This window comes from Grus americana, chromosome Z (genome assembly GCF_028858705.1).
Source record: "Grus americana isolate bGruAme1 chromosome Z, bGruAme1.mat, whole genome shotgun sequence".
NCBI classification, from domain to species: domain Eukaryota; kingdom Metazoa; phylum Chordata; class Aves; order Gruiformes; family Gruidae; genus Grus; species Grus americana.
This window is the reverse complement of record NC_072891.1, coordinates 11,425,281-11,446,970: the sequence shown is the minus strand read 5'-3', so window position 1 is coordinate 11,446,970 and position 21,690 is coordinate 11,425,281. Positions and strand designations below refer to the sequence as shown.

The window sequence follows — 21,690 nt, the reverse complement described above, 5'->3', positions numbered from 1 at the left end:
GCCAGGCATCTCCCTCGCGGGGCTGTGGAGGCCGGCGGGCAGCTTCGGGGGTCTCCTTTCCTTGGGCTGTTCCTCCGGTCGAGCAGGGCTTTGAGGCGGCTGTTTTCCTCTGTGAAACACTCCTTTGCATTGGCAGCGTTTCTGCGCCTTGCCACAAGTGGAGTAAGTTGGATGGGAAGGGGCTGGTCCTCGGCTCGGCTCTGCTGGGGGCTCGGGCTCTCCGCTGCGGTCCTCCCTTGCCCTTGCTCCTGCTGAGAAGGCACCTGAGATTAGAGCAGCGCCAGGGGCTGCAGAGCCGGATACAGCGGTTGCTGAGGATTGCTTGTGCTGCGCCTGCCTCTCCGTGTATTTGATCTCTCGACTTCCAGCGGGGACTGAATTCCTGTGCTGGATTCTGGGCTCGGCTCTTGTGAAAGGATCCAATTATTTCAGAGCTTTGAGCATCTCCATTTGCTGCCCATATTTGCGGTACCCGGGTCTGCGCTGGCTGGAATTCCAAGTGATTAACGTGGCTGTGACATCCCTCCTAGGGGTGTTATCTTTGCTTGCTGTCCCCCACCACCCCCCTCTTCTTCCTCCGGCAGCGAGCGAAACAGGCAGGCAGAAACAAAGGTCTGTCCTCAACCTGGGCTGTCCTCCCCGTGAGCGGCTGCTGCATGGGATTTCCCTGCCCTGCCTGCTGCAGGTTTCCTGGGCTCCCGGTCGAATGCTGGAGCTGGGCGGTCGTGGGCTGTATCGCTGAGGTTTGAGCCTGCTGGTGCTGGGTGGGCAGGGGGTGCTGCTGGTTTTGGAGAGCTGCCCGATTGTCCTGCCAGATTTTAAGCTGCTTTTCATTCTTTGACTGTGCTTCCCTGGGGAGAGGGGCAGCCGTGCATGGAGGGAAGGCTGGTGGGGGGCGTTGGACGTGGGGGAAAGCTGTACACAGGTGGCTGTTGCATAGTAGGATCTGCCTGCAGACCCTGTGAGCCCCCCTTCCCAGATGCAGGCTATTGTCAGCGTCGCTGCCTGTATGTGAGGCACCCGGGCAAGGTGTGCAGAGGCGATCCATGCTGAGACATGGGGCATCAGAGCGAGCAGGGGTAAGCCCCAGGGCTGGGAGGTCTGCTCCAGCTCCCCAAGCTCCCGGGAGAGGTTTCATTGTGTTATCCTGGGTCGGCTGAGTGGAAGGGCTCCATCCCTACAGCACCTGTGCATGGGTCTGGGGAGGCACTGCACGTCGCTGCGCAGACCTCAGCCCCTCAGGAGCCTGCTGCAGCCTGGAGCCCCAGCAAGGTACCCTGCAGGGAGGGCTGCCCTGTCCCCAGAGGCTTTTGCACCCTGTTAGTGTCCCCTCCCGCGGGATGGCAGGAAGGGCAGCAGCAGCACCTCACAGACACAGGTGCTGTGGGGCAGAGGGAGGTGTTGGGTCTGTCTCTGTGGAAGCTGTCTCTGGTGGTTTCTAGGAGCTCACACATGGGTGAACCTCTTGCCCCATCCTTCCCCTCTGGGCTTGGGCTCCCTCCCCGTTGTCAGCACAGGACCCAGCACTTAGTGAGGCTCTGTGGCTGCATAAATCTGGCATGGCAGGAGGATCCCTGAGAGCAGCACTTGCCCTTGCAGCGGGACAAGGATGCTCTCTCCCTCTGCATCCTCCTTCCCTCCCTCTCCTTTGATTCCACCAAGTGTGAGCTCCTTCCTCCCCAGCCTGAATCCTAGGGGAGTGCCACAGCCATGTCCAGGCCAGTCACCTTTCCCTTCAGGCACAGTTTGCTCCTCCAGCATCTCTCTAACCATCTTCCCTCCAGGATTGCCATCTCTGCTATGGATGGTGCTGAAGGTGGTCCCCCGCCTCATGTGTCTGTCTGTCTCCTGATGGTGATATGCCTGATCTGTCAGGCCGGGGAGAAACCCTTCTCTGGAGGCAGCATTGCTGCTGGTGCTGCCGTCCTTCAGGGTTGTGATGGAAACTTTCTGCCTGCTGGCACTTCTCAAGCTCTGCTCTTAGACTGTGCCAGGGAGCTTTTCGGTTTGCACTTGCACTGGTTAGATAGCCTTCCCTCTTCTTGGGTTCAGATAGGACCAATGGAGCTGTGACTTATCCTCCTGGCAGTCTGCTTCCAGCAGTTTCTGTTGCCTCTTCTCTTGCCTTGTGCTCTGCTTGCACCAAGGATGATTATTTGCCCTCTTGTAATGGCAGTCCCTCTCTTTCCTGGCTGCTTCATCCCCAGTGAGGCTTTGAAGTTCTTAGCATTTCCTGGGAGGGGGAGCAGGAGGGAGGAAGGCAGCCCAAGCCACTGTGGGGTTGGTTTGGGGGTTTTTTTGTGGTCTAAATGGTGCAAGGATGCCTCTCGGCCCTGCCTGCCCTCAAGCATGGTGCTGTGTCCCAGATGAACGCCTCTTGTCTGCCGGCCGTGTGTCCACTTGACTTGCTGGCAGTGTTGCTCTGGGAAGCCACGTGGATCCCCACTGGGTGAGCATGGCCCCTTTGGGCACATCTCTTGTTCTCCTTGCGCCAGTGCTGTGCTGCCAGCTCTGCCAGGCTCCCCTTTGCAGGGGCTCTGCCAGTCCTGCCCTATGACAGATGCCCCCCACCTGGCAGAGCTGACCCTGCACCCATCCTGCTTCCTTTCTGGCTGGTACAGTACAGTTAAACCAGCAACAGATTCTTTTGCATGCTGCATCCTGGCATGCAGTACAGCTGCTGCAACACCCACCCAGGGACCCTTCCTCACCTGCCATCTCACCAGACTGAGACCATGGTCTGTTAATCCTGGGTTGCCCCTGGTTGTGCTAATAGGAATGAAACCAGCAGGTAAGCCAAGCCCCTGACCCCCCTCCACCAGGCTTGGCTGTGCCATTCCACATCAGGGTCTGGTGGCTCAGTGGTCCTGGGGAACACAGTGTCTCTACCCTAGTGCCTGGAAGACACATTCCTGCAGGTCCTTTGGCACCAGGTATTTTGTGACCATTGAAGTGTAGTGCCTGTCCCCAGGCCTCACCAGGCTGGAGAAAGAGAGGAAGGCAGTGCCTGGCATAGCTCTGGATGGAGGTGCTGGGAGATCCTGGCAAAAGCACAGGGCTCCTCCTGTCCTCTGAGCATTGAGGGGGCCTGGGAGCTTGGCAGGAGCAGGGCAGAGAGCATGAGGAGCTCTGGCTGGGCTTCCCCCAACTGGCAAAGCCCTTTAAGTCCTATCTTAGAACACCAGCACAGGCTGAAACACCAATAAAATCACCATTGCTTTGGTTTAGGAGAGGTGAAACCCTTGGCTTGTGCACATGGAGCCCCATGTGCTGCATCCAGGGGATGGTACCTATGCTGCTCTGCTGAGCTGGTAAGGACCTGGACCTGGCTCTGTCCCATCCAGGTGGCCAGAAATAGGGCTCTGGCTCAAGGGGAGGAGAAGGGAGAGGTGACCTGGTGCTGTTTCCTGATCCCTGCTTAGGGTGCAAGGGTCCCTGGTCCCTGTGTTGCTCTCTTGCTCTGTAGGGGGTTGGTGGGCTCCCACTGGGTGCTGTCAGAGGCTGAGCCCTGCTGCAAACTGGCTGGGCTCTCAGTGGGGAGGAGCTGCCCTGGGAGGCAGAGCTAAACACAGACAAGAGAAACCCCAAAGGCTTGGGGAAGGGGGATGGCAACCTCCCCTGGACATAGTGCCTTGCATCTTGAGGAGGGTGAGAACCAGTGCTGTGCTCCAGCTGCTCCCCATCCCAGGCTGATGGGCAGTCCTCCAGGCGGATGTACAAGGGGGTCCTAAGGTATACTGGGGAATATGGACATTTCCCAGCACAATGCTTCAAGTACCTGGGCTGACAAAACATGGTGCGGCCCCTTGTGCTAAGCTTGTGCATTACTGGCTAGTGCTGGCATCATCTGGTGACTGGTGGTGAGATGTCAGCTGGAATGGATTTGTGGTGTCAGCATGTCAGCCTTTCCTGATGGACCCATTCTCCTGAAAGGCAGCTGCTGTTGGGGAGCAAAGGGCTCAGCCTGCCTGCACCAGGATTTGGGAACGGCTGTGGCTGCAGAGAGACATGGGAAGAAGGAAAGGATGCAGGTGGACCTGTGTATTTGTCCGGGCATGGACATGCGCAGGAAGGATGTGGCTTTCTCCTGCCACAGCGTGCTGACTCTTGCTGCTGGTTGCTGATTTTGCTTCCCAGTGGTTGACTGTGCCATGCAAGTCATGGTACAAACCTCCCCCAGGGATGGAGGGGAAAAGCAGGAACCTTCCCAGCAGGCAGAGCACAGCGTGTTACCACCTCGACATCCACCCACAGCTGCAGGCATTCACTGGCTTTTCTACCTGCCTTGGTGCAGGCCCCGTGTGGGGTGCCAGGAAGAGCTGATCTTTACAGAGAGCTTTTGTTGAGGTTTTGGACCAGAGGTTTGTTATGCTACGGCATTGATTTGTCCTGCTGCAAGTGCTCCTTGGGAGCTGGTGTATTGTATCTCTGCTCTGGCTGGTTGCTGGCAGTGCCTTTCCCCAGCACTGCTGGTGGTGGCTTTTGGGCTGGCCGACTGCCGGGAACTGGCCATGACTGCCTATCAATTCCAAATCTTTCTGGAAATGTAATAAAAGACCAGCCCGTTTCCTGCGGCAGGCGATGTCAGGCAGTGATCACAGTGAGTGACCTGCTGAAGCTGGCTTCCCACCTGCAAGATGATGGGGTGCAGAGCTTGCTGGACCAGGGTGCCAAAAAGGGGGTGCATTTGGGTGTTTGGTGCCCCTGAGCATCCCTTCGGGGATTTTGTTCGTCTGCCTGGCCCTGCTGTTTTCAGCCTTCTGAGCTGTGCTTGTTGCTGGGTTGGGATGCACAGTGGGACAGACGGTGGCTTCCCACCAGACAGCTGCTGCAGTGAGCCCCTGGTGGAGGGCTGCATGAGGGCATGGTCCCCAGGGATGGGCAGCATTTCCTCCTGCACCTGGAGGTTCCTGGGCTAGCAAAGCTTATGGGCTGCCCCTGCCACAGAGGGGCTGAGGGTGGAGGTGCCTGAGGACTCCTGCCCACTCTTGATGATGTTGCACCAGGAGCTGCTGTCCAAGCTGACTCTCTTCCTTGCCCTCTTCTAGGCATCAAAGCTGCAGTGCTGGTGGGTTATGACCACAGGGGAGCTGTATAGCATCTGCCAGTCTCCATCCTGCATCAAGGGCACATCTGAGCAGGTGAGTGCTGTGCACATGAAAGGACTGCTGTCTCTGCGCTGGGGAAAGCTGGTGGGGGGTCATCATGGCTCAGGGCTGTCAGGCTCCAGGTTTCTGCCTTCCCTGCCAAGTATCTCTTATTGGAAGAAAACAATTGCAAGCTCTTCTCCTTGTCTGTAGGGCCAGAAAGCACCCTGTGGTGGTGGGAGAAAGGGGCAGAAGGTGGACATGAGACCAGCGACTAGCTGGAGGCCCAGAGCTTGCTGGTAATCTGTAGTGTCTTGGAAAGCAAGACATGAAATGGTCGTCAGGAAGAAACAGGGATCTGTTCATATGCACAGGTTTTCATACAGGAACGCATGCAGAAGGGGTATAAAACACAAGCCAGGTGTGAGAGTTCATGGCTTACCTTAAAATATTTGTGGTTTAAATGGAAATCAAGGTGATAGCACTGCCTGAGAAGGCCAAGGTGTATGTGGCCTTTGGGTTTGGGAGGTTGGGAGAGGCTGAGCCTCAATGCTGCCTTTTCTGCCTGCGTGACCCTGCAGGCAGTACCCTCCTGCCCTTCTCCTGGAAAGCGTCTGAATCACTCCAGCCCTGAATCTCCCCCTTTCCTTCCCCTCAGAGCCACTGTGGAAACTGAAGAGCTGGAGAGGACGGTGCAGAGGTTCGGAGGCACACCGTGATGGTGGGACCCATTCCACGGCAGCCACGCCGCTTCTGGGGGGTGCCTGGCTGGCGGGTGTCTTCAGCTAGTTGTGCCAACGACCGCCTGCTGCAGGACAGGAAAGTTAATCCAGAGCAAAGCCGGGCCCTGCTGCAGAGGGGTGAGTGTGGGGGGCAGGCAGATCAGGCTGCAGTGTGGCAGGTTACGCAGAGGGGTTGAGGTTGGAAGGGACCTCCGGAGGTCATCTGGTCCAACCCCTCGACTCAAACAAGGCCACCTAAAGTCATTGCCCAGGACCGTGTCCAGATGGCTTTTGAGTGTCTCCAAGGATGGAGGCTTCACAGCCTAAGTAACCTGCGCCAGTGCTTGGTCACCCTCACTGTAAAAAAAGGTGTTTCCTAATGTTCAGACAGAACCTCCTGTGTTCCAGTTTGTGCCCACTGCCTCTTGTCCTGTCACTGGGCACCACTGGAAAGAGCCTGGCTCCATCTTACCTGGACTTTTGCAAGGCATTTGACACTGTCCTGCATGACATCCTTGTCTCTAAATTGGAGAGACATGGATTCGATGGATGGACCACTCGGTGGATAAGGAATTGGCTGGATGGTCACACTCAAAGAGTTGTGGTCAATGGCTCAACGTCTAAGTGGAGACAAGTGGTGTTCCTCAGGGGTTGGTATTGGGACCGGCGCTGTTTAACATCTTTGTCAGTGACATGGACAGTGGGATCGAGTGCACCCTCAGCAAGTTTGCCGATGACACCAAGCTGTGTGGTGTGGTCAATACGCTGTGGGGAAGGGATGCCATCCAGAGGGACCTTGTCAGGCTTGAGAGGTGGGCCTGTGTGAACCGTATGAAGTTCAACAAGGCCAAGTGCAAGGTCCTGCATGTGGGTCGGCGCAATCCCAAGCACAACTACAGGCTGGGCAGAAGATGGATTGAGAGCAGCCCTGAGGAGAAGGACTTGGGGATGTTGGTGGACCAGAAGCTCAACATGACTCAGCAATGTGTGCTTGCAGCCAACCATGTCCTGGGCTGCATCAAAAGCAGCGTGACCAGCAGGTTGAGGGAGGTGATCCTGCCCCTCTACTCCGCTCTGGTGAGACCCCACCTGGAGTACTGCATCCAGCTCTGGGGTCCCCAGTACAGCAGAGACATGGAGCTGTTGGAGAGAGTCCAGAGGAGGCCACGAAGCTGATCAGAGGGCTGGAGCACCTCTCCTCTGAGGACGGGCTGAGAGAGTTGGGGTTGTTCAGCCTGGAGAAAAGAAGGCTCTGGGGAGATCTAATTGCAGCCTTCCAGTACCCAAAGGGGCCCTACAGGAAAGCTGGAGAGGGACTGTTTATCAGGGAGTGTAGTGACAGGACAAGGGGCAATGGGTTTAAGCTGAAGGAGGGTTGATTTAGATTAGACGTTAGAAAGAAATTCTTTACTGTGAGGGTGGTGAGGCACTGGAACAGGTTGCCCAGAGAAGCTGTGGATGCCCCATCCCTGGAAGTGTTCAAGGCCAGGTTGGATGGGGCTTTGGGCAACGTGGTCTAGTGGAGGGTGTCCCTGCCCATGGCAGGGGGGTTGGAACTAGATGATCTTTGAGGTCCTTTCCACCCCAAACCGTCCTGTGATTCTATGATCTTCTTTGCACCCTCCCTTATATATATTGATGAGATCCCCCTGAGCCTTTGCTTCTCCAGGCTGAACAGTCCCAGCTCTCCCAGCCTTTCTTCATAGGACAGATGCTCCAGTCCCTCAGTTATCTTAGTGGCCCTATGCTACACTCTCCTGGGTGTGCGGTGGCCTCACCAGTGCTGAGCAGAGAGGAAGGATGACCTCTCTCGACATACTGGCAATACTGTGCCTAATGCAGCCCAGGACACTGTTGCCCATCTTTGCTGCAAGGGCACACTGCTGGCTCATGATCAATTTGGTGTCCACCAGGGTCCTTTCTGCAGAGCTGCTTCCCAGCTGGTCAGCCCCCAGCATGTCCTGGTGCGTGGTTATACCTTTCATCACTCCTTTTAAACAAAATCCCTGGGTTCAACCACCCTGGCCTGCCACTTTCCCATCCCCATCACAGCAGGGTCAAAATACCAGGTGCAGCCTCGCTCTCCAGATAGTCTCGACCCACTTGGAGAACCAATCCCCCTATTGCTCACCTGCTCCTAAGCCTTTGCTCCACAGGAGAAGGCAGAACTGCGGGGACAGGCAAAGGGCAGAGCTGCCAGGCGTGGGCAGTTTGTCAGACTCTGGAGCTCCCCGATCTGCTGGTGACTTTTCCTGCATGTCCTTAGCTCTTGCAGCCATTTCAGTATTTATCATGCCAGAAAAGACTCGTGGCCAGGATTCTCATAGCTCTCAAACTGGGCTGAAAATCAAAAGTGAGGCACCGTGCAGCACGGAGGAGGTCAGGCCCTCAGGGCTGGCAGGAATGGGTGGATGGTGCAGGGAGCCCATGGTGGGCTCTGCAGCCCCTGGTACCACCCAGCTGCTAATTGAGGTGGTGGAGGTCCCTGCTCCGAGCTGGTAGAGATAACTGTGATGTTAGGTCAGGTTTCTGTCCGTGCCATGGGGCTGGCAGCCTAGGGCACCAGCCCTGCCTTGTTTGGCCCATGCGGCCGGGACAGGTCATCTTGTCGAGCGCTGGGAGATCTTGTTGCTGTTGCCCAAAGGGGTGATTACAGGCCTGAGCCCCTGGAACTGGTCTGACCTGCCTGACTTCTGCGCTCCAGAACAATGCAAGCCCATCAAGTCCCTGGCAGAGGGCAGGCCCCGTCCTCCCCACTTGTCCAGACTTGTCCCCAGTAGCCTCCAGCCCGGCTGGAGACTTCTTTCCGTGCACAGGCCAGGAGGGATGTGCTGATCCTGCAGGTGGGTGATGCTGTAGGGTTCCCTGGGGAGCCACACCAGCCTGGTTCCTCTTCCTGTCCCTGGAGAGGGAGGTCTGAGTGGGGCTGAACAAGGAGCTGCCTGCATGCCAGCAGGTCTCTTGCAGCCAAAGAGGACAGGGATCCCAGACTGATCTCCATCCTCCTTCTCCCTCTTTTCAGATGCTGCATTGCAGTGCATCCCATAACAGAGGGCTCACCCGGACATCCTGAGCAGGGCAGGGACGAGCTCCCACCTCCTGTCCTCGCTCCCTGACCTGTGGCACTTCACAGCCCCCCTCCTGCTGCTGCATGGGCTGTTCTGACTCCGGCTCTGCTTGGAGTCCAGGCAAATAAGGCTCCATGCGGCACATCCACACGGAAACGTCCCTGCCCCCAGAACACAGCAGGGACCCCAGCCTGTCCCAGTCCAGTGGAGAGGCACCCTTGGAGCCTTCTTCACAGCACTGCACGCACCACAGCATCCTCATGGGCTACAATGAGACAGAGATCAAGCGCCAGAAGGTTTACCAGGTCTCCATCTTCTCCCATCTCTCCAACTCCTCTGAGAGCACAGAGCAGCGGGCAGGCAGCCGGCTGGCTGTCAAGAGAGGTTACCCTGAGCAGCGAGCTCCGGAGAGGGGACGAGATCCCAAACGAACTCACTGGGGTGGCAGGGGGGTGGATAGCAAGCGTGACGGGGGCCCTGGGCCGGCTCCCCTCGATGATGATGACACCTTCGAGGATGGTCTGCTGGTGGAGGAGCTATCCCTGTGTGGCTCTGCCCAGCACTTCTCCCACAGCGGGCTGCGAGTGGTGGAGCACCGGTGTGAGGGCAGCCCTAGCCACAGCCCCAAGGCCAGCAGAGAGGACAAGTCACAGGATGTCGTCGTCTCCTCCTCCTCCTGGCCCCAGCACATTGCTTGCAGTACTTTGCACATGAGAGGCGGTTGCCTTGTCTCATCGGGGGATCAGCCTACAGACTACGGGGAGAATGGGGAGCAGGCAAGTGGCCACAACTTACTTCACCTTGATTTGCACAATATTGCACAAACAGCCCATTTGGACTCTGATGGGAAGAGAGAGAAGCCAGGAAGCAGCCCAGCTCACAGCAGCAGGGCTAGCAGAGAAGAGGAATGGCCAGCGGTGGCCAACGGGTGCAAGGAGCCCCCAGCTCTGCAGACAGCACTCAGCCCTGAGCCCAGCAACCTGACCTCCCTGGAGAAGACGCCCTGCGGGACCAGCCAGCTCAGCAGCAGCTGTCCGGCCAAAAGGAAGCTGCTGCCCGCTGGCGAGGTTGTCACCGACTCCTGCTCTGAGGACGAGAGCCTGTCCCCGCCGGCAAGGAAGAAGAGGGTCCTGCTATGCCATCCGGTGCCCACGGCCTGCCGCAGCACTGATGCCAAGGGGGCCCCATTCTGGAATCATCTGCTTCCCACGGCCAAGGTGAGCATTGCTTGTGGCGGGAGGCAGGGAATAGCCTGGGGATGCCCAGGGCTGTCCTCGTGGGCGGCATGGTCCATCACGGCACAGCGCCCTGTCCTGTCCCTGTGACGCAGCACTCGTGTGAGCAGGGCAGCAGCTGACAGCCAGCCCTGGGACACACATCTGTAGATTGTCACCAGCTCTTGACACCTCGTAGTCACTGGATTCTCTGCTTGCAACCAGCTCTTTAGCCTGGAGAGCCTTGCTTGGACAGGGTATGACCTCCCCCTCATAGCAAGAGTTGGACACATGGCGCAGGGCCGCACTCAGTGTCTGACAGCTTCACGTTAAGCCGGACTTACTGGCAGGCTTGGGAAGACCAGCTGGCCTCTGCTTGCGTGATGATGAGGAAGGCAGAGGTGTGGGATGGCTTGTGTCCCTGGCCATGATATCCATCAGGACAAGGGTTTGGTGGCAGGGAGCAGGACTGGACATGCTCTGGCCAGGGAGTGGGAGCCCCAGTGCTGTATGCAGAGATGTGTCTGGCTTTTCTGCAGTTCTGGGGTGCTCATGGCATGTCCCCAGGGTGCCACAAGCTTTCAGAAATGGTGTGGACTCTGGAGGTTTGCAACCACCCTGTGATTCCTCCCTGTTAAGCCCTCCTTCCTGACCAGCTCCCTGCCTTCACTGTGTCCTGCCAGCTGAGGCTGCAGCAGGCTCATGCCAGAGCTGGCACGCTCCTCTCTTTCCCTGGGACATCCCATGGTGCAGGGACCTGCAGGCACTGATGGCAGAGCTGCCCTGGCTTCTTGCTGCTTGGAGACAGGACACACCATCCATGGGGCACAGCTCTGTCCCTGCCTGTGTGTCCTTTTTGGTGACTGTCCCCCAGCCTGGCTGCCCCCAGCACTGCCCTTGCAAAGTGAAGCCCTCCAGCAGCTTCCCTGGGTTTTCCTGCCTGGTCATGCCAGCCAGCTCCATCATCCCTTTGTGTTGTGCTGCCCTTTGTGTGGTTTCCAGAAGAGAAAACCCCTGAAAATGGAATAGCAGCAGTATGGTCCTGGCTTTAACCCCCCCACCCTACAGCTGTAGGAGCCTGGCTGTGGGCAGGGGCAGGCAGCACGCTGCTCTGCCCAGCGGCACTACCAAGGACTTTGCATGAATGACCGTGGGATGGGACTTTTCACAGGCTGGTCAGGAAGCTCCATTGTACGTGCGAGGGGGTGTCTTGTCACGGCGATTTGTCCTGAGACTTGCTTTGCAGGGTGGGACCAGTGGGCTGCACCCTTGGCTTGGATACCAGCACCCTCCTCCCCAGCAGAGCCACTCTGGGGTTTGGGCAGCCTTACATCTCCACCAGACACTGCAGCCCTCACCCTGCAGAGGCCACTGATGGTTCCCCATGGATGGGAGACTCTGATCTGCTGGGACTCTTGTGGGACAAGGCAAGGCGTGATGACACCTCCCGGGGTCCCCTATTGCTGCCCTAACATGGTTCTCGATTTTGCGTTCTGTCCAGAGCTCTGCGGATTGCACTGCGGTCGGGAGGAGGCTGAAGAGCGGACTGCGCCTCAAATCGTGAGTGTCCCAGCAGCCCTGCAGGATGGACATGGGGTCCCCAGCCACCCCAGGACTCTGCAGCCCCAGGGGAGGGTCAGGTTGGGTTTAATCCCTTTTCCCTGTCCTGCCCCAGGCGTCTCCCCTCCACAGGATGCCAGACTGCAGGGCAGAAGGTTTCTTTTGCCTCTGGTGGGTAGGAAAGTGGATTCAACCTCCATCAAAGAAAAGGACAGGGGGACCTGGGGAGGGCAGCCCCAGGCTGCATGCTCTCTGGTCTGACACCAGTCTTCTCTCCTCTCTCAAAGGCGACATCTTCGGAGCAGCCTGCGGAGGGGTACCAGGTCCTCTGCAGTGCCCTGGGCCACCACCACCACTGTCAGCCATTCTCTACTGGGCAACTTTGAGGTAATGGTGGCCACCTGCCAGGGAGGGAGGTGGGTTCTGGGGGCTCCAGGCCGAGTTAGTGACAGGCATGAGAGGCTGCACCTGACAGGATACCCGGCATGGGGCTGAGTCGATTGTCCCCAGGGGCCTGGTGCGCAGTGACTGTGTCACACAGCCACCATCCACCAGCAGGATGTCTCATCCAGCAGATCTTTGGGTGATGCACCTGGACCTTGCTGAGATGGCTGCTGCAGGGCTGAGCCGAGGCACTCTTGTGGCTTCTCTGTGTTAGATGGCTGGTTTTAGCCCACCAATTCAGGATGGGTCTGTCTCAGAGCAAGCAGGCAGGGCCACTCACGGGTGGTCTCTGGAAAGCTGGGAGACATGCGAGAGCAAGCAGACATGTGATTGCAGTGGAGGTGGGGTTGATCTCACCTGCAGCTTCAAGGTGAGGAGGAGGACTGGTGTTCAAAGGACCCTAACGCTTCCCATCTCTCTCAGGAGTCCATCCTGAAAGGGCGCTTTGCACCGTCAGGGAGGATCGAGGGATTCACAGCAGAGATCGGTGCCAGTGGCTCCTACTGCCCCCAGCACGCCACTCTGCCCGTTGACGTCACCTACTTTGACATCTCTGAACACAGCGCGCCCTCGCCTTTCCTGGTACGCGGACGAGGGAGGGCTGGGACTGTGGGGGAGGTGAGTGGGGGCTGTACCCAGGCACTGTGCATCCTGGGGGCTGCCCCTCTTCAGAGAGCGCAGCTCGAGCAGCCACCTGAGGAGACCACTGGCTGTGCCAGGCGCAGTATTTAACCCAAAAAGCAAAGAGGGGGAAAAAGAGGGAACCCTTGCAGGCATATAAACGGGCAGGCTGCTGCCCAGCCATCTCACAGCTGTTGCTTTGTCGTCACCTCTGTGTTGCTGCTTCTTTGTCCCTGGGTCTGGAGAGAGACTGAGCTGGGTGTCGTCTTGATGCCTTGTGCCAGGCGTTTGTGGTGAGGGGGGGTTCTCGGCTCTGTGCCAGGTCCCAGCTGGGCTCTCCATGGGCTTTCTCCCTCTCTCACATGCTCTTTCTTTTGCCCCAGGGAGTGATTGACTTGGAGGCCTTGGGAAAGAAGGGTTACAGTGTCCCCAAAGCTGGAACCATCCAAGTGGTGAGTCCGTCCCCTGGCCTCATGGGGAGGGGGCTGGGTGGGCTCCGGTTGCCCCCCAGCATGGATACGCTCCATTACATTGTTTGGCAGGGCAGCAGCCAGAAAGCTTATGTAGGCGGGATATGTGGCCACCAAGACAGCACAGCAGAGGGGAGTACGGGATCCCCAGGGTGCTTGCAGGGAGACAAGGTGATGGAAGATGCAGAGAAGGAAGAGGTTGGTGGGGAGGGATGGGGTCTCAACAGGAGAGCATGTACCTGTAGTGGGGATGGGATCAGAGCACAGGAGTGGAGGTGGGCAGAAAGGACCGACCTGTAGGCCTCAGGCTAAGCCCTCTGGGGCTGGTGTGGGGCTTTCTGGACCCTTAGGCCTGCTGGTGCTGCCCCCCAGATCCCCCAGCCCTGCCCTACGGATCCATTCGTGTGCCCTTCCCTGTCTCACCCCCTACCCCCTCTGCCCCCAGACCTTATTTAACCCCAACAAGACTGTGGTGAAGATGTTCTTGGTGACGTACGACTTCCAGGACATGCCAGCCAACCACATGACCTTCTTACGCCATCGCATCTTCCTGGTGCCCGTGGGGGAGAAGGAAGGGGCCACCATGGCCACCAGCAATCCACTGGGCACCGGCCCACCCCGCAGGGTCCTCTGCTACCTGATGCACCTAAGGTAGGGAATGCCAGGAGGGATGGACATCGGCCCATGGATCACCCCTGGGCTCCTCTCCCATGTGTCCCTGCCTCCCCCAGAGCAGGGGGATGGCAGCCTGATGCCTCACCCTGGGGAGGAGCAGGGACACTCCTTTGGGGAGGTTGGAGCTGCAACCCTGCCCAAGGGCAGCAGTCTCTGTCCCTCTGAAGGCATAAGTGTGGCCAGCTTTACCAGGGACCAAAGTAGATGGGGGGGTTGTGTCCCACTGAGGTTGTCCTGCCCTTGCCTGGGAGCCTGAGTTCCCTCCGCCCAGCTCTTGTCTCCACTCAGGTTTCACAGCTCCAAGTCAGGGAAGATCTACCTTCATGACGACATCCGGCTGCTTTTCTCTCGCAAGTCGATCGAGGTTGACTCGGGAATCCCCTACGAACTGAAATCTTTCACGGAGATGCCGAGGAACCCATGCTACTCACCCCGGGCCTGACCTTCTCCATCCCCCAGGACCCCCAGACAGCCCCTAGACCAGCACTTTGCGGACAGATGAGTAAAGGGCCAGCAAGCAAGCAAGCACCACCTCGAAGTATCACCTTCCCTGCGTGCCCCCATCCTCCTGAACAGCATGGAGGCCATATGCATGCCCTGCGGCAGGGCTGGGATCATCAAGGGAGCTTCACCGGGAGGGACAGGCGCTGAGGAGTGGCCCTGGCCCTCCAGGACATGCCCAAGCCTTCTGCCCACGCTGCTGCCAGCTTGGAGACTTGGCTGGAGCTTGGGTTGGGGGGGGGAATGAAGAGTTGGGTGGGGGGCTCTGGGTGAGGCTGCCCATGCTGATTCCGGGGTTGGGAGCAGAAAGTGCGGAAGAGTTTGTATTTATTAGTATTTATTGTTGCTGGGAGCGCAGAGGCGGCTTGTGCAGAGGATTGGAGGTGCTGTGCTGTTTTTCTCCCCACCCTGTTGGCGCTGGATGAGGCCCCTGGCAGTGCGGGGCTGCCCAGGTTGGGGCAGGGCTGTGGGGACTGTGAGGGTGACTGGGGTCAGGGACACCTTGACCTGTGGGAGACAGGGTGACCTACCTCTCAGCCAGGGTGCAGCTCCTGGGCTGGGGCTGTGTTAAAAGCCCTGAGAGAGGCTGAGATTTGCTTGGGCACCAGCTCTGTGGGGCCAGCCCCATTTCAGGCAGTTTGGGGAGGCCTGGACTTGTCCTCCCACCCCCCGAGAAGTCTGTGGCTGGCAGGGAAGTGGCCATTGCCAGGAATCTTGGGGCTAAGAGACATGGCTGTCACACAGATGGGAACCTGGGGCTCTCTGCAGGAATATGGGGACAGGCCTCCTCCCAGAAGCCTCCTGCGCCTGTGTGTGTGGGTCTGAGACAAGGTGGAGATTGCCAAAAAATCAAAGCCAGGAGGTGGCTTTGGGCAGGGGCCTGCCGGCAGTGTGATCAGGTGCTGGAGGACGGGCAGGAGCCCTAGCTTAGTGCCTGGGAAGAGGAGAAGCAGTGGAGGATGTCAAATTGGAGTCAGGTTGGACCTTCACGAGGGGGCTTGGGGCTGGTCTGGAGCAGCCTGGGGAGCTGCGGGACAAGCTCGGGGGGGTCAGAGAGGCGAGAGGGGGCAAGGGAAAAACGAGCGTGCCTGTTCCCTGTACCCGGGGTCTCTGCTAGGCTCCTGCTGCCAGCTCCGGCTGCGGGAGGGGGAGAGGGACGGGTCCCTGCACATCGTATGCCGGCCGCTGTGGGGCTGACGCCTCGCTGGGGTGGGTGTCGCTCCCCCCGGCTGGCGCAGCTGGGGCACAGGGTCGGGCCAGGCCTGCACTGTACCGGAGTGGGTACGAGGTGCTGCTCGTCCCTGCCGGGCTGAGGGGCTGGGGTCCTGCCTTCCACCCCCCCCCCCCCCCCAGCACCGGGTCCTGGGGTCTCCCATGACACTAGGGCCCCGCTCCCCCCTTTCCCTTCTCCTCCCCCCCCCGCCCCGGACACTGGGGGTGCCCCGGGTCCCACTCGCGGCGTCCCGGCGGTGGCGGGGAGGCTCTACCGGTACTTGTCGTGTTTGTTTCTAATTTAATAAAAGCCCCTTTGGAGATCGAGCTCAGTCCCTGCGGCTCCTGGGGGTGGGCGGAACCAGGGGCAGCGGCCGCCGCGGCGGGACGAGCCGCTCCGGGTGGCGTACTCGGAAGGGGCGGACCGCTGGGGAGGCCTTCCGGGGCGGTGAGGGATCGGCGGCGGCGGGTCCGAGCGGGGCAGGTTCCGGAGCGATGCTGGCGCGGGCGGGGATCCGGGCCGGGCCCGGCCTCGGCCTGCTGCAGGTGGGGCCGGGGGATACTGAGGGGTCGTCGGGGGGCTGGGCTGGGGGCGCCTGGGGGAGGGAGTGCCGAGGAGGCCGGGGGCATCTGGGCTGGGGGGGGTTGGGGAGCCCGGGCTGAGGGGAGCGGGGCGGAGGGTGCAGGTGTCGGGGCTCTGGGGAGGTGCTGGGGTCGTGGCGGCTCGGCTGGGCAGGGATAGGGGTAGGGGTGTGCGGGGGGCTGAGGAGGAGGCGTGGGGGGCAAGTGGGTATGGGGGGGCTGAGCAGACGGGGTGGGTTAGTGGGGGAGTGTTGGGGGACCGGGGTAACCGGGTGTGGGGAGCGGCAGGGTAAATGGGGGGGGGGGCAAAAGGTTGTAGGAGAAATGGATGTGTGAGGCTGTGGAGGCCTGAGGAATGGGTTGTTGGGTTAGTGAGGGGGCTGGGGGGAGCCCCGCATGGGAGGTAGTGAGGAGAGCTGTGGGGAATGAGAAGGGGAGGAGGGTGAGGGAGTGCCCAGGGGAAACCGGTCCTTGGTGGGCTCAGGAGGCAGCCAGAGCTGGGGAGGGATGAGCTGTCCAAGGGGGGTGTCCTGTCACTGAGGTGAGGTAGAGGGGTGGGAGGAAGAGGTCTGACCAGGCTACAGGGAGCTGAGTGGGGCAGAGGAAACACACACACACACACTTTCCTTTCCCTTACAATGTCAGGGAGGCTTTATTCCTTCCCCACAGTGGGGATGTGAGGGAAGGGGAGATGTGGAGAAAGCTCTAGCAATGGGTGTGAGCCCCCTTACACCCACAGGAAAGGCCCTGGCACTTGTACTGGTCCTGGGGCCCAGGTCGCATCCCTGTGGGGACAGCCCATGTCCCCTCACAGCGTGGTCTTCTGTGGGGCTTCAGAGCTGTTTCCTGCCCTGGTGTATCAGGGCTGTGGGCAGTGATCCCAGGTGGGAGAGCAGGGATGGTACTCGGCTCCGAGGTGCTAGCAACTGGTCTCAATCCCATTCCTTTTCCTTTCTCCAGCGCTCCCAGCAGCTGAAACGTTCAGCGTGGCTGGCCCCGGCACCGTGCCGCTTGAACTCCGGCCTGCCCATGAATATTGGGGTGCTCTTTGTGCCGCAGCAGGAGGCTTGGGTAGTGGAGAGGATGGGCAAGTTCCACCGAATCCTCGAGCCTGTAAGGAGCTGCTTTTCTCCCCTTCTGGATTCAGCAGGTTCCTAAAGCTGTAGTGAGGCACGTCCTTTGCACAAGGATTCAGAGGGAGGTGTGCTTATTCTCCCAGATTGCAATCCTTTTGACTGCCTTTAGACTAATTTCACTTGATGGGGTGTTAAAAGCACTGGGAAGCCTAAATTCCCTCCCTGTGTGTAAAGCATGTTTACTCTGCTAGCAGCATCTGCAACACGGAGTGTACCTGGGCTTTGTTTGCACAGCTCTCTCTGGTCTGACTGAGCTCTCTGGGAGGGGAAACTCCAGATTAGAGGGCTCAGCCATCTAATCCCACCCTTTTCCCAGGGTTTGAATTTCCTCATCCCTCTGCTGGATCGGATTCGTTATGTGCAGAGTCTCAAAGAAATCGTCATTAACGTCCCAGAGCAGTCAGCTGTCACCTTAGGTAAGGAACAGCTTCTATGTCCTGCCCCTTTCCTTCACCTGCCTCCGGGGAAGGAGTTGAAATTTCCCAGGCTCTTGCACTCAGCCATGTTCTTGGGGACCCAGGCTTGGCCATGCTCCTGGTGCTGTGAGCAGGGGCACCCCACGAGGTCCCATCTGCCCTCTCAGGGCTGTGGCTGCCCCTTCTTGCTGGGTTGAATGCACCTGGGCAGAAATACATTTTTCAGGTGTTTTCCAGAAAAAAAATCTCTGTGTTTCTGTAAAAAAGGTTTCAGATCAGGTTAATGGACAGCTCTCTTACAATGCTAGTATTAAGTTTTTTGTCATCCGTCCCCCACACACATACGCACAATGTCTTTATTTATGAAGATAACTGCAGTATGAAATGTTTTGATCTGGAAACCTGAGACTTCTTGTCTATTAAAACACAGAAATGTAGTGTTTTCAAGGGAACATCAAGGTCCTTTTTACAAGGCCTTTTAGACAAGGAGATATGTTTCAGCCAATCCCTCTCCCCTGCCACACTGCTGACACCAGGAAGGAAAGGGGTGACCCTGCCCAGCTCTGCTAGTTCTGTCGAGGGAGGGGGGGTTTGCTGCTTCAGTAAACAGGACGTGTTGTTCTCTTCCGCAGATAACGTCACCCTGCAGATTGATGGTGTGCTCTATCTGCGGGTTATGGACCCCTACAAGGTACTGTCCCTGCTGTGCCGATGCTCGGCCCAAGTCAAACTTGCAGCCTCTGTGGCTGCACCCAGCACGGCCTGTGCATGCTGTGCCACTCAGCCGGCTGCCTCGACAGCCCCTCAGGCACCGCTCACCTGGCTCTGCTGGCTCCCTGCTCCCCACAATGCGCACTTCGGCCTCTGCTCGGCTTGCTATGCCCTGCGAGGCGGGTGGGCTGAGCACCCCAATCCCTTCCAAGGCTTTGGATCCGCTTTTCTTTGGCAGGGGTGTCTGTGGCAGGTTTCTCGTCTCGGTGTTGTGCTTGCCCAGCCTGCCTTGTTCGAGGTCCCTCTCAGCACTGCCATCGACTCTGTTTTTTGCTTCTGCTCTCCAGGCCAGCTATGGGGTGGAAGATCCTGAGTATGCAGTGACCCAGCTGGCGCAGACCACCATGAGATCTGAACTTGGCAAACTCTCCCTTGACAGAGTCTTCCGGGTGAGCTGGGGAGGTGGATCACGGAGCTGCAAGCATCCGTCGACACCCAGGCGCAGTCTGCACGGCCAGGCTGATATGTTTAACAGCAAAACCCCTTTGCTTAGAGGGCTTCTGGCTTCTGTTTCAGTTGACCTATTAGTGAATCCTTGGCGATGGATTCTGTTTCAGTTGTTTTTTTTTTTTTTTTTTTAACAGGAGCTATTTTTTACCCTGACCTGGGTTAGTTGGAAGGGGTGATGGGTGGTGAGTGCCCAGACCCAGCTGGTCCCGCTGCATTTCTCTTGAGTTGTTGACTCTGCTCAGGCCCAGTGATCAGTGTCCTGGCTGATGCAGTTCACGGGGGCCTGTAACCCATTTGCTGGGCAGAAACAGGAGCTGTTGGTGTTCCTGGATGATCTTTGTATCCAGGTGTATGCCAGATGTTTGTATCCCAGCAATTCCAGTTTGGGGCACTGCCCTCCCTAGGGGACTGTGACCCCTTCAAGAGATGTGGGAAGCACTTGACCCTGCCTTATGCCCATGGAGATGGGTTTTTCTGGCTGACCTTGGTGCATGATGGGGGGTATCTGTTTCCCTCCTCACCCCTGTCTCATGCTAAGCACCTCTTTTTTGCTCTCTTCCGTTTTTTTTGTGCCTCCCAGGAGCGCGAGTCTCTCAACGCCAACATCGTGGATGCCATCAACCAGGCCTCAGACTGCTGGGGCATCCGGTGCCTGCGCTATGAGATCAAGGACATTCACGTGCCCCCGCGTGTGAAGGAATCCATGCAGATGCAGGTTTGGGTCTCTGGGAGGGTGATCTATAAGGAGAGGGAAGTCTCCCCTTCCATGCCGCACGGTTGTTCTCTGTCCAGAGCTGGCAGCATCAGGCCCTTCTGTGGTGAGGGAAGCCCGTTGGCACTTTGTCTGCCAGTGTAGAACTGTTGAATAAATGGCTCCCATCCTTATTTCGCCAGTGGTGGCCCCTGCGTGGTACACGCAAGCCCTGCCAGCTCCCTTTAAAATCCCTACTGGGCTCTGTAGGAAGCAGATCCCAGAGCTGCCCTTGAGAAAAGCCTGATCTCCAGGCTGGAAGAGGAGGGGAGGGAAGCAGCTGTCCGATTCGGTGTGATGGGGCTTCACAGGGCTGTACAGCGTAAGGAGCACAACCAGCCCTCACTGGGGATGACACAGAGTTTTGTAGCTGTGTTCTCATACTTTGCTAAGCCATGCTTGCCCAAGCAGGACGTAGGAGTGTGTCCTCTCTGTGCTCACCCCATGGATGGGATTTCCCCAGTGCAGCCGTGGCAGGCTGGTGTCTGACCTGTGTTTGCAGGTAGAGGCAGAGCGACGGAAGCGAGCGACAGTGCTGGAGTCAGAGGGGACGCGGGAATCGGCTATCAACGTGGCTGAGGGGCAGAAGCAGGCCCAGATCCTGGCGTCAGAAGCTGAGAAGGCCGAACAAATTAACAAAGCTGCTGGTAGTGCCTGGGGCTGGAACGTGTGGGACCTGGGGGATCCGTAGCCCTCTGCACTGAGGGGTGATGCTCCTGGGGAGCAGACCATGTCACTCTCCGTGGGCCAGGCTTCCTCAGCCACGCTGATCCTTCCCCGCTGGGGCCCTCGGGCTGAGCTCTGGCTCCTGTTGCTGCCCCACAGCCTGGGGCAGCAGGAGGTGTGCGGCAGGAGTATCACTGTGCTGCTGTTGGAGAAGAGGGGGCTTTCATGCATGAAATTGTCTTGATTCGCTCCTCGAAATTGTCGTGATTTGCTCCTTGCAAGTGCTTTTGTTGCAGTTCTGATGTGCATTCCACTGTGGTTCGTTGCAGGAGAAGCCAATGCCATGCTGGTCAGGGCCAGGGCCAAGGCGGAGGCTATTCAGCTCCTAGCAGCCGCTCTGGCACAGCAGGTGAGCTTGCAGCAGCTACTGCTTTGGCGCTGGCACTGGGGGAGGTGAAACCATGGCCAGGGTGGTACCTGGCTTTCTCTCGGACATGCCCTGGCATCTTTGGCAGCGGCGGGTGAGGAGTTTTGCCGTGTTGGGTGCTGCTGCCAGTGGGGCGGGCTGGGGGATGAGCTCCTAGTGGTAGGTGACTTGGTGCTGAGCCTCGTCCCTCTCTCCCCAGCACGGTAGTGCCGCCGCCTCTCTCTCTGTGGCAGAGCAGTATGTAAGCGCCTTCTCCAAGCTTGCCAAAGACTCCAACACCCTCCTGCTACCTGCCAACACTGGCGACGTCACCAACATGGTTGCGCAGGTCAGTGTGATCATAGTGACCCCGGCTCTTCCCCGGGGAAGTGAAGGTGGCAGCCCAGCGGGGCCCGGCCCTCCCCTCCCCTCTCCCATGGCGCTCTTGTTCCCTCCAGGCCCTGGGCATCTACGCCACGCTGACCAAGCCCCAGGCCGTGAAGACCCAGGCTGAGATGCCCCCAGCCCACGAGGACCCCCAGCCTCCCGCTGCAGAGGTGCTTAAGGCAGAGCAGGCCAGCTCCAGCTAGCGGGGCCGGAAGGATCTCGTACCCTCGCCTGGGGCCTGCCGGGCTGCCGATGGTCTTGTCCTGCTGCCCTCCCCGGTCAGATGCTCTTCTTCTTCCCGTGGTCCTTATTTTGTATTTGGATCTAAATCATGTAATAAATGGTACCGGAGCTGCTGTAGTACATCCCTTGGTGCTTGGGGGGCTGACCCGTCACCCCACTGTCTGCTGCCGAGGGGGAGCCATCCCTCCTAAACAGGTTCCTGCCAGGAGCTCCCACGGACGTGCCATGATCCACAAGAGGAGCGGGGAGGACCCCTCTCCCCGGGAGGACCCCTCTCCTGGGGGACACACACCCATGTCCCACTGTGG

The 21,690-nt window shown here is 58.7% G+C and overlaps 2 protein-coding genes across 6 annotated transcripts in view; both read left to right on the top strand.

Moving 5' to 3' along the window:
• Positions 1–15,898, top strand: part of ATOSB (atos homolog B) — a 40,783-nt gene extending 24,885 nt beyond the window's left edge. For 4 of the 5 annotated variants that reach the window (XM_054810690.1, XM_054810688.1, XM_054810689.1 and 1 more), the window contains 9 exons: positions 5,049–5,141; positions 5,746–5,947; positions 8,832–10,094; positions 11,593–11,651; positions 11,939–12,038; positions 12,519–12,677; positions 13,100–13,168; positions 13,632–13,837; positions 14,150–15,898. In XM_054810690.1, coding sequence (XP_054666665.1) covers positions 9,012–10,094; positions 11,593–11,651; positions 11,939–12,038; positions 12,519–12,677; positions 13,100–13,168; positions 13,632–13,837; positions 14,150–14,303 — 1,830 coding nt within the window. In that variant the 5' untranslated portion in view covers positions 5,049–5,141; positions 5,746–5,947; positions 8,832–9,011 and the 3' untranslated portion in view covers positions 14,304–15,898. Of the gene's footprint in view, positions 1–2,363; positions 2,450–5,048; positions 5,142–5,745; positions 5,948–8,831; positions 10,095–11,592; positions 11,652–11,938; positions 12,039–12,518; positions 12,678–13,099; positions 13,169–13,631; positions 13,838–14,149 lie in introns of those variants that run through there. The other variant, XM_054810692.1, reaches the window with a different exon arrangement.
• A 101-nt stretch (positions 15,899–15,999) lies between these two features.
• STOML2 (stomatin like 2) lies at positions 16,000–21,502 on the top strand. Its single transcript, XM_054810897.1, has 10 exons — positions 16,000–16,120; positions 17,117–17,269; positions 17,609–17,708; positions 18,341–18,399; positions 18,767–18,868; positions 19,510–19,644; positions 20,183–20,327; positions 20,676–20,755; positions 20,973–21,101; positions 21,211–21,502. Exons 1-10 carry the CDS (start codon positions 16,070–16,072, stop codon positions 21,340–21,342), a joined length of 1,086 nt encoding a protein of 361 aa, XP_054666872.1. The 5' UTR covers positions 16,000–16,069; the 3' UTR covers positions 21,343–21,502.
• Positions 21,503–21,690: the final 188 nt, after the last annotated feature.

What these genes read in the sequence shown, in the direction of transcription:
- STOML2 (XM_054810897.1), top strand. Translation starts at nt 16,070, where the DNA reads ATGCTGGCGCGGGCGGGGATCCGGGCCGGGCCCGGCCTCGGCCTGCTG. An exon ending in AGGAATCCATGCAGATGCAG is followed by an intron (nt 19,645 to 20,182) that starts GTTTGGGTCTCT and finishes CTGTGTTTGCAG; the next exon opens with GTAGAGGCAGAGCGACGGAA. An exon ending in ACAAATTAACAAAGCTGCTG is followed by an intron (nt 20,328 to 20,675) that starts GTAGTGCCTGGG and finishes GGTTCGTTGCAG; the next exon opens with GAGAAGCCAATGCCATGCTG.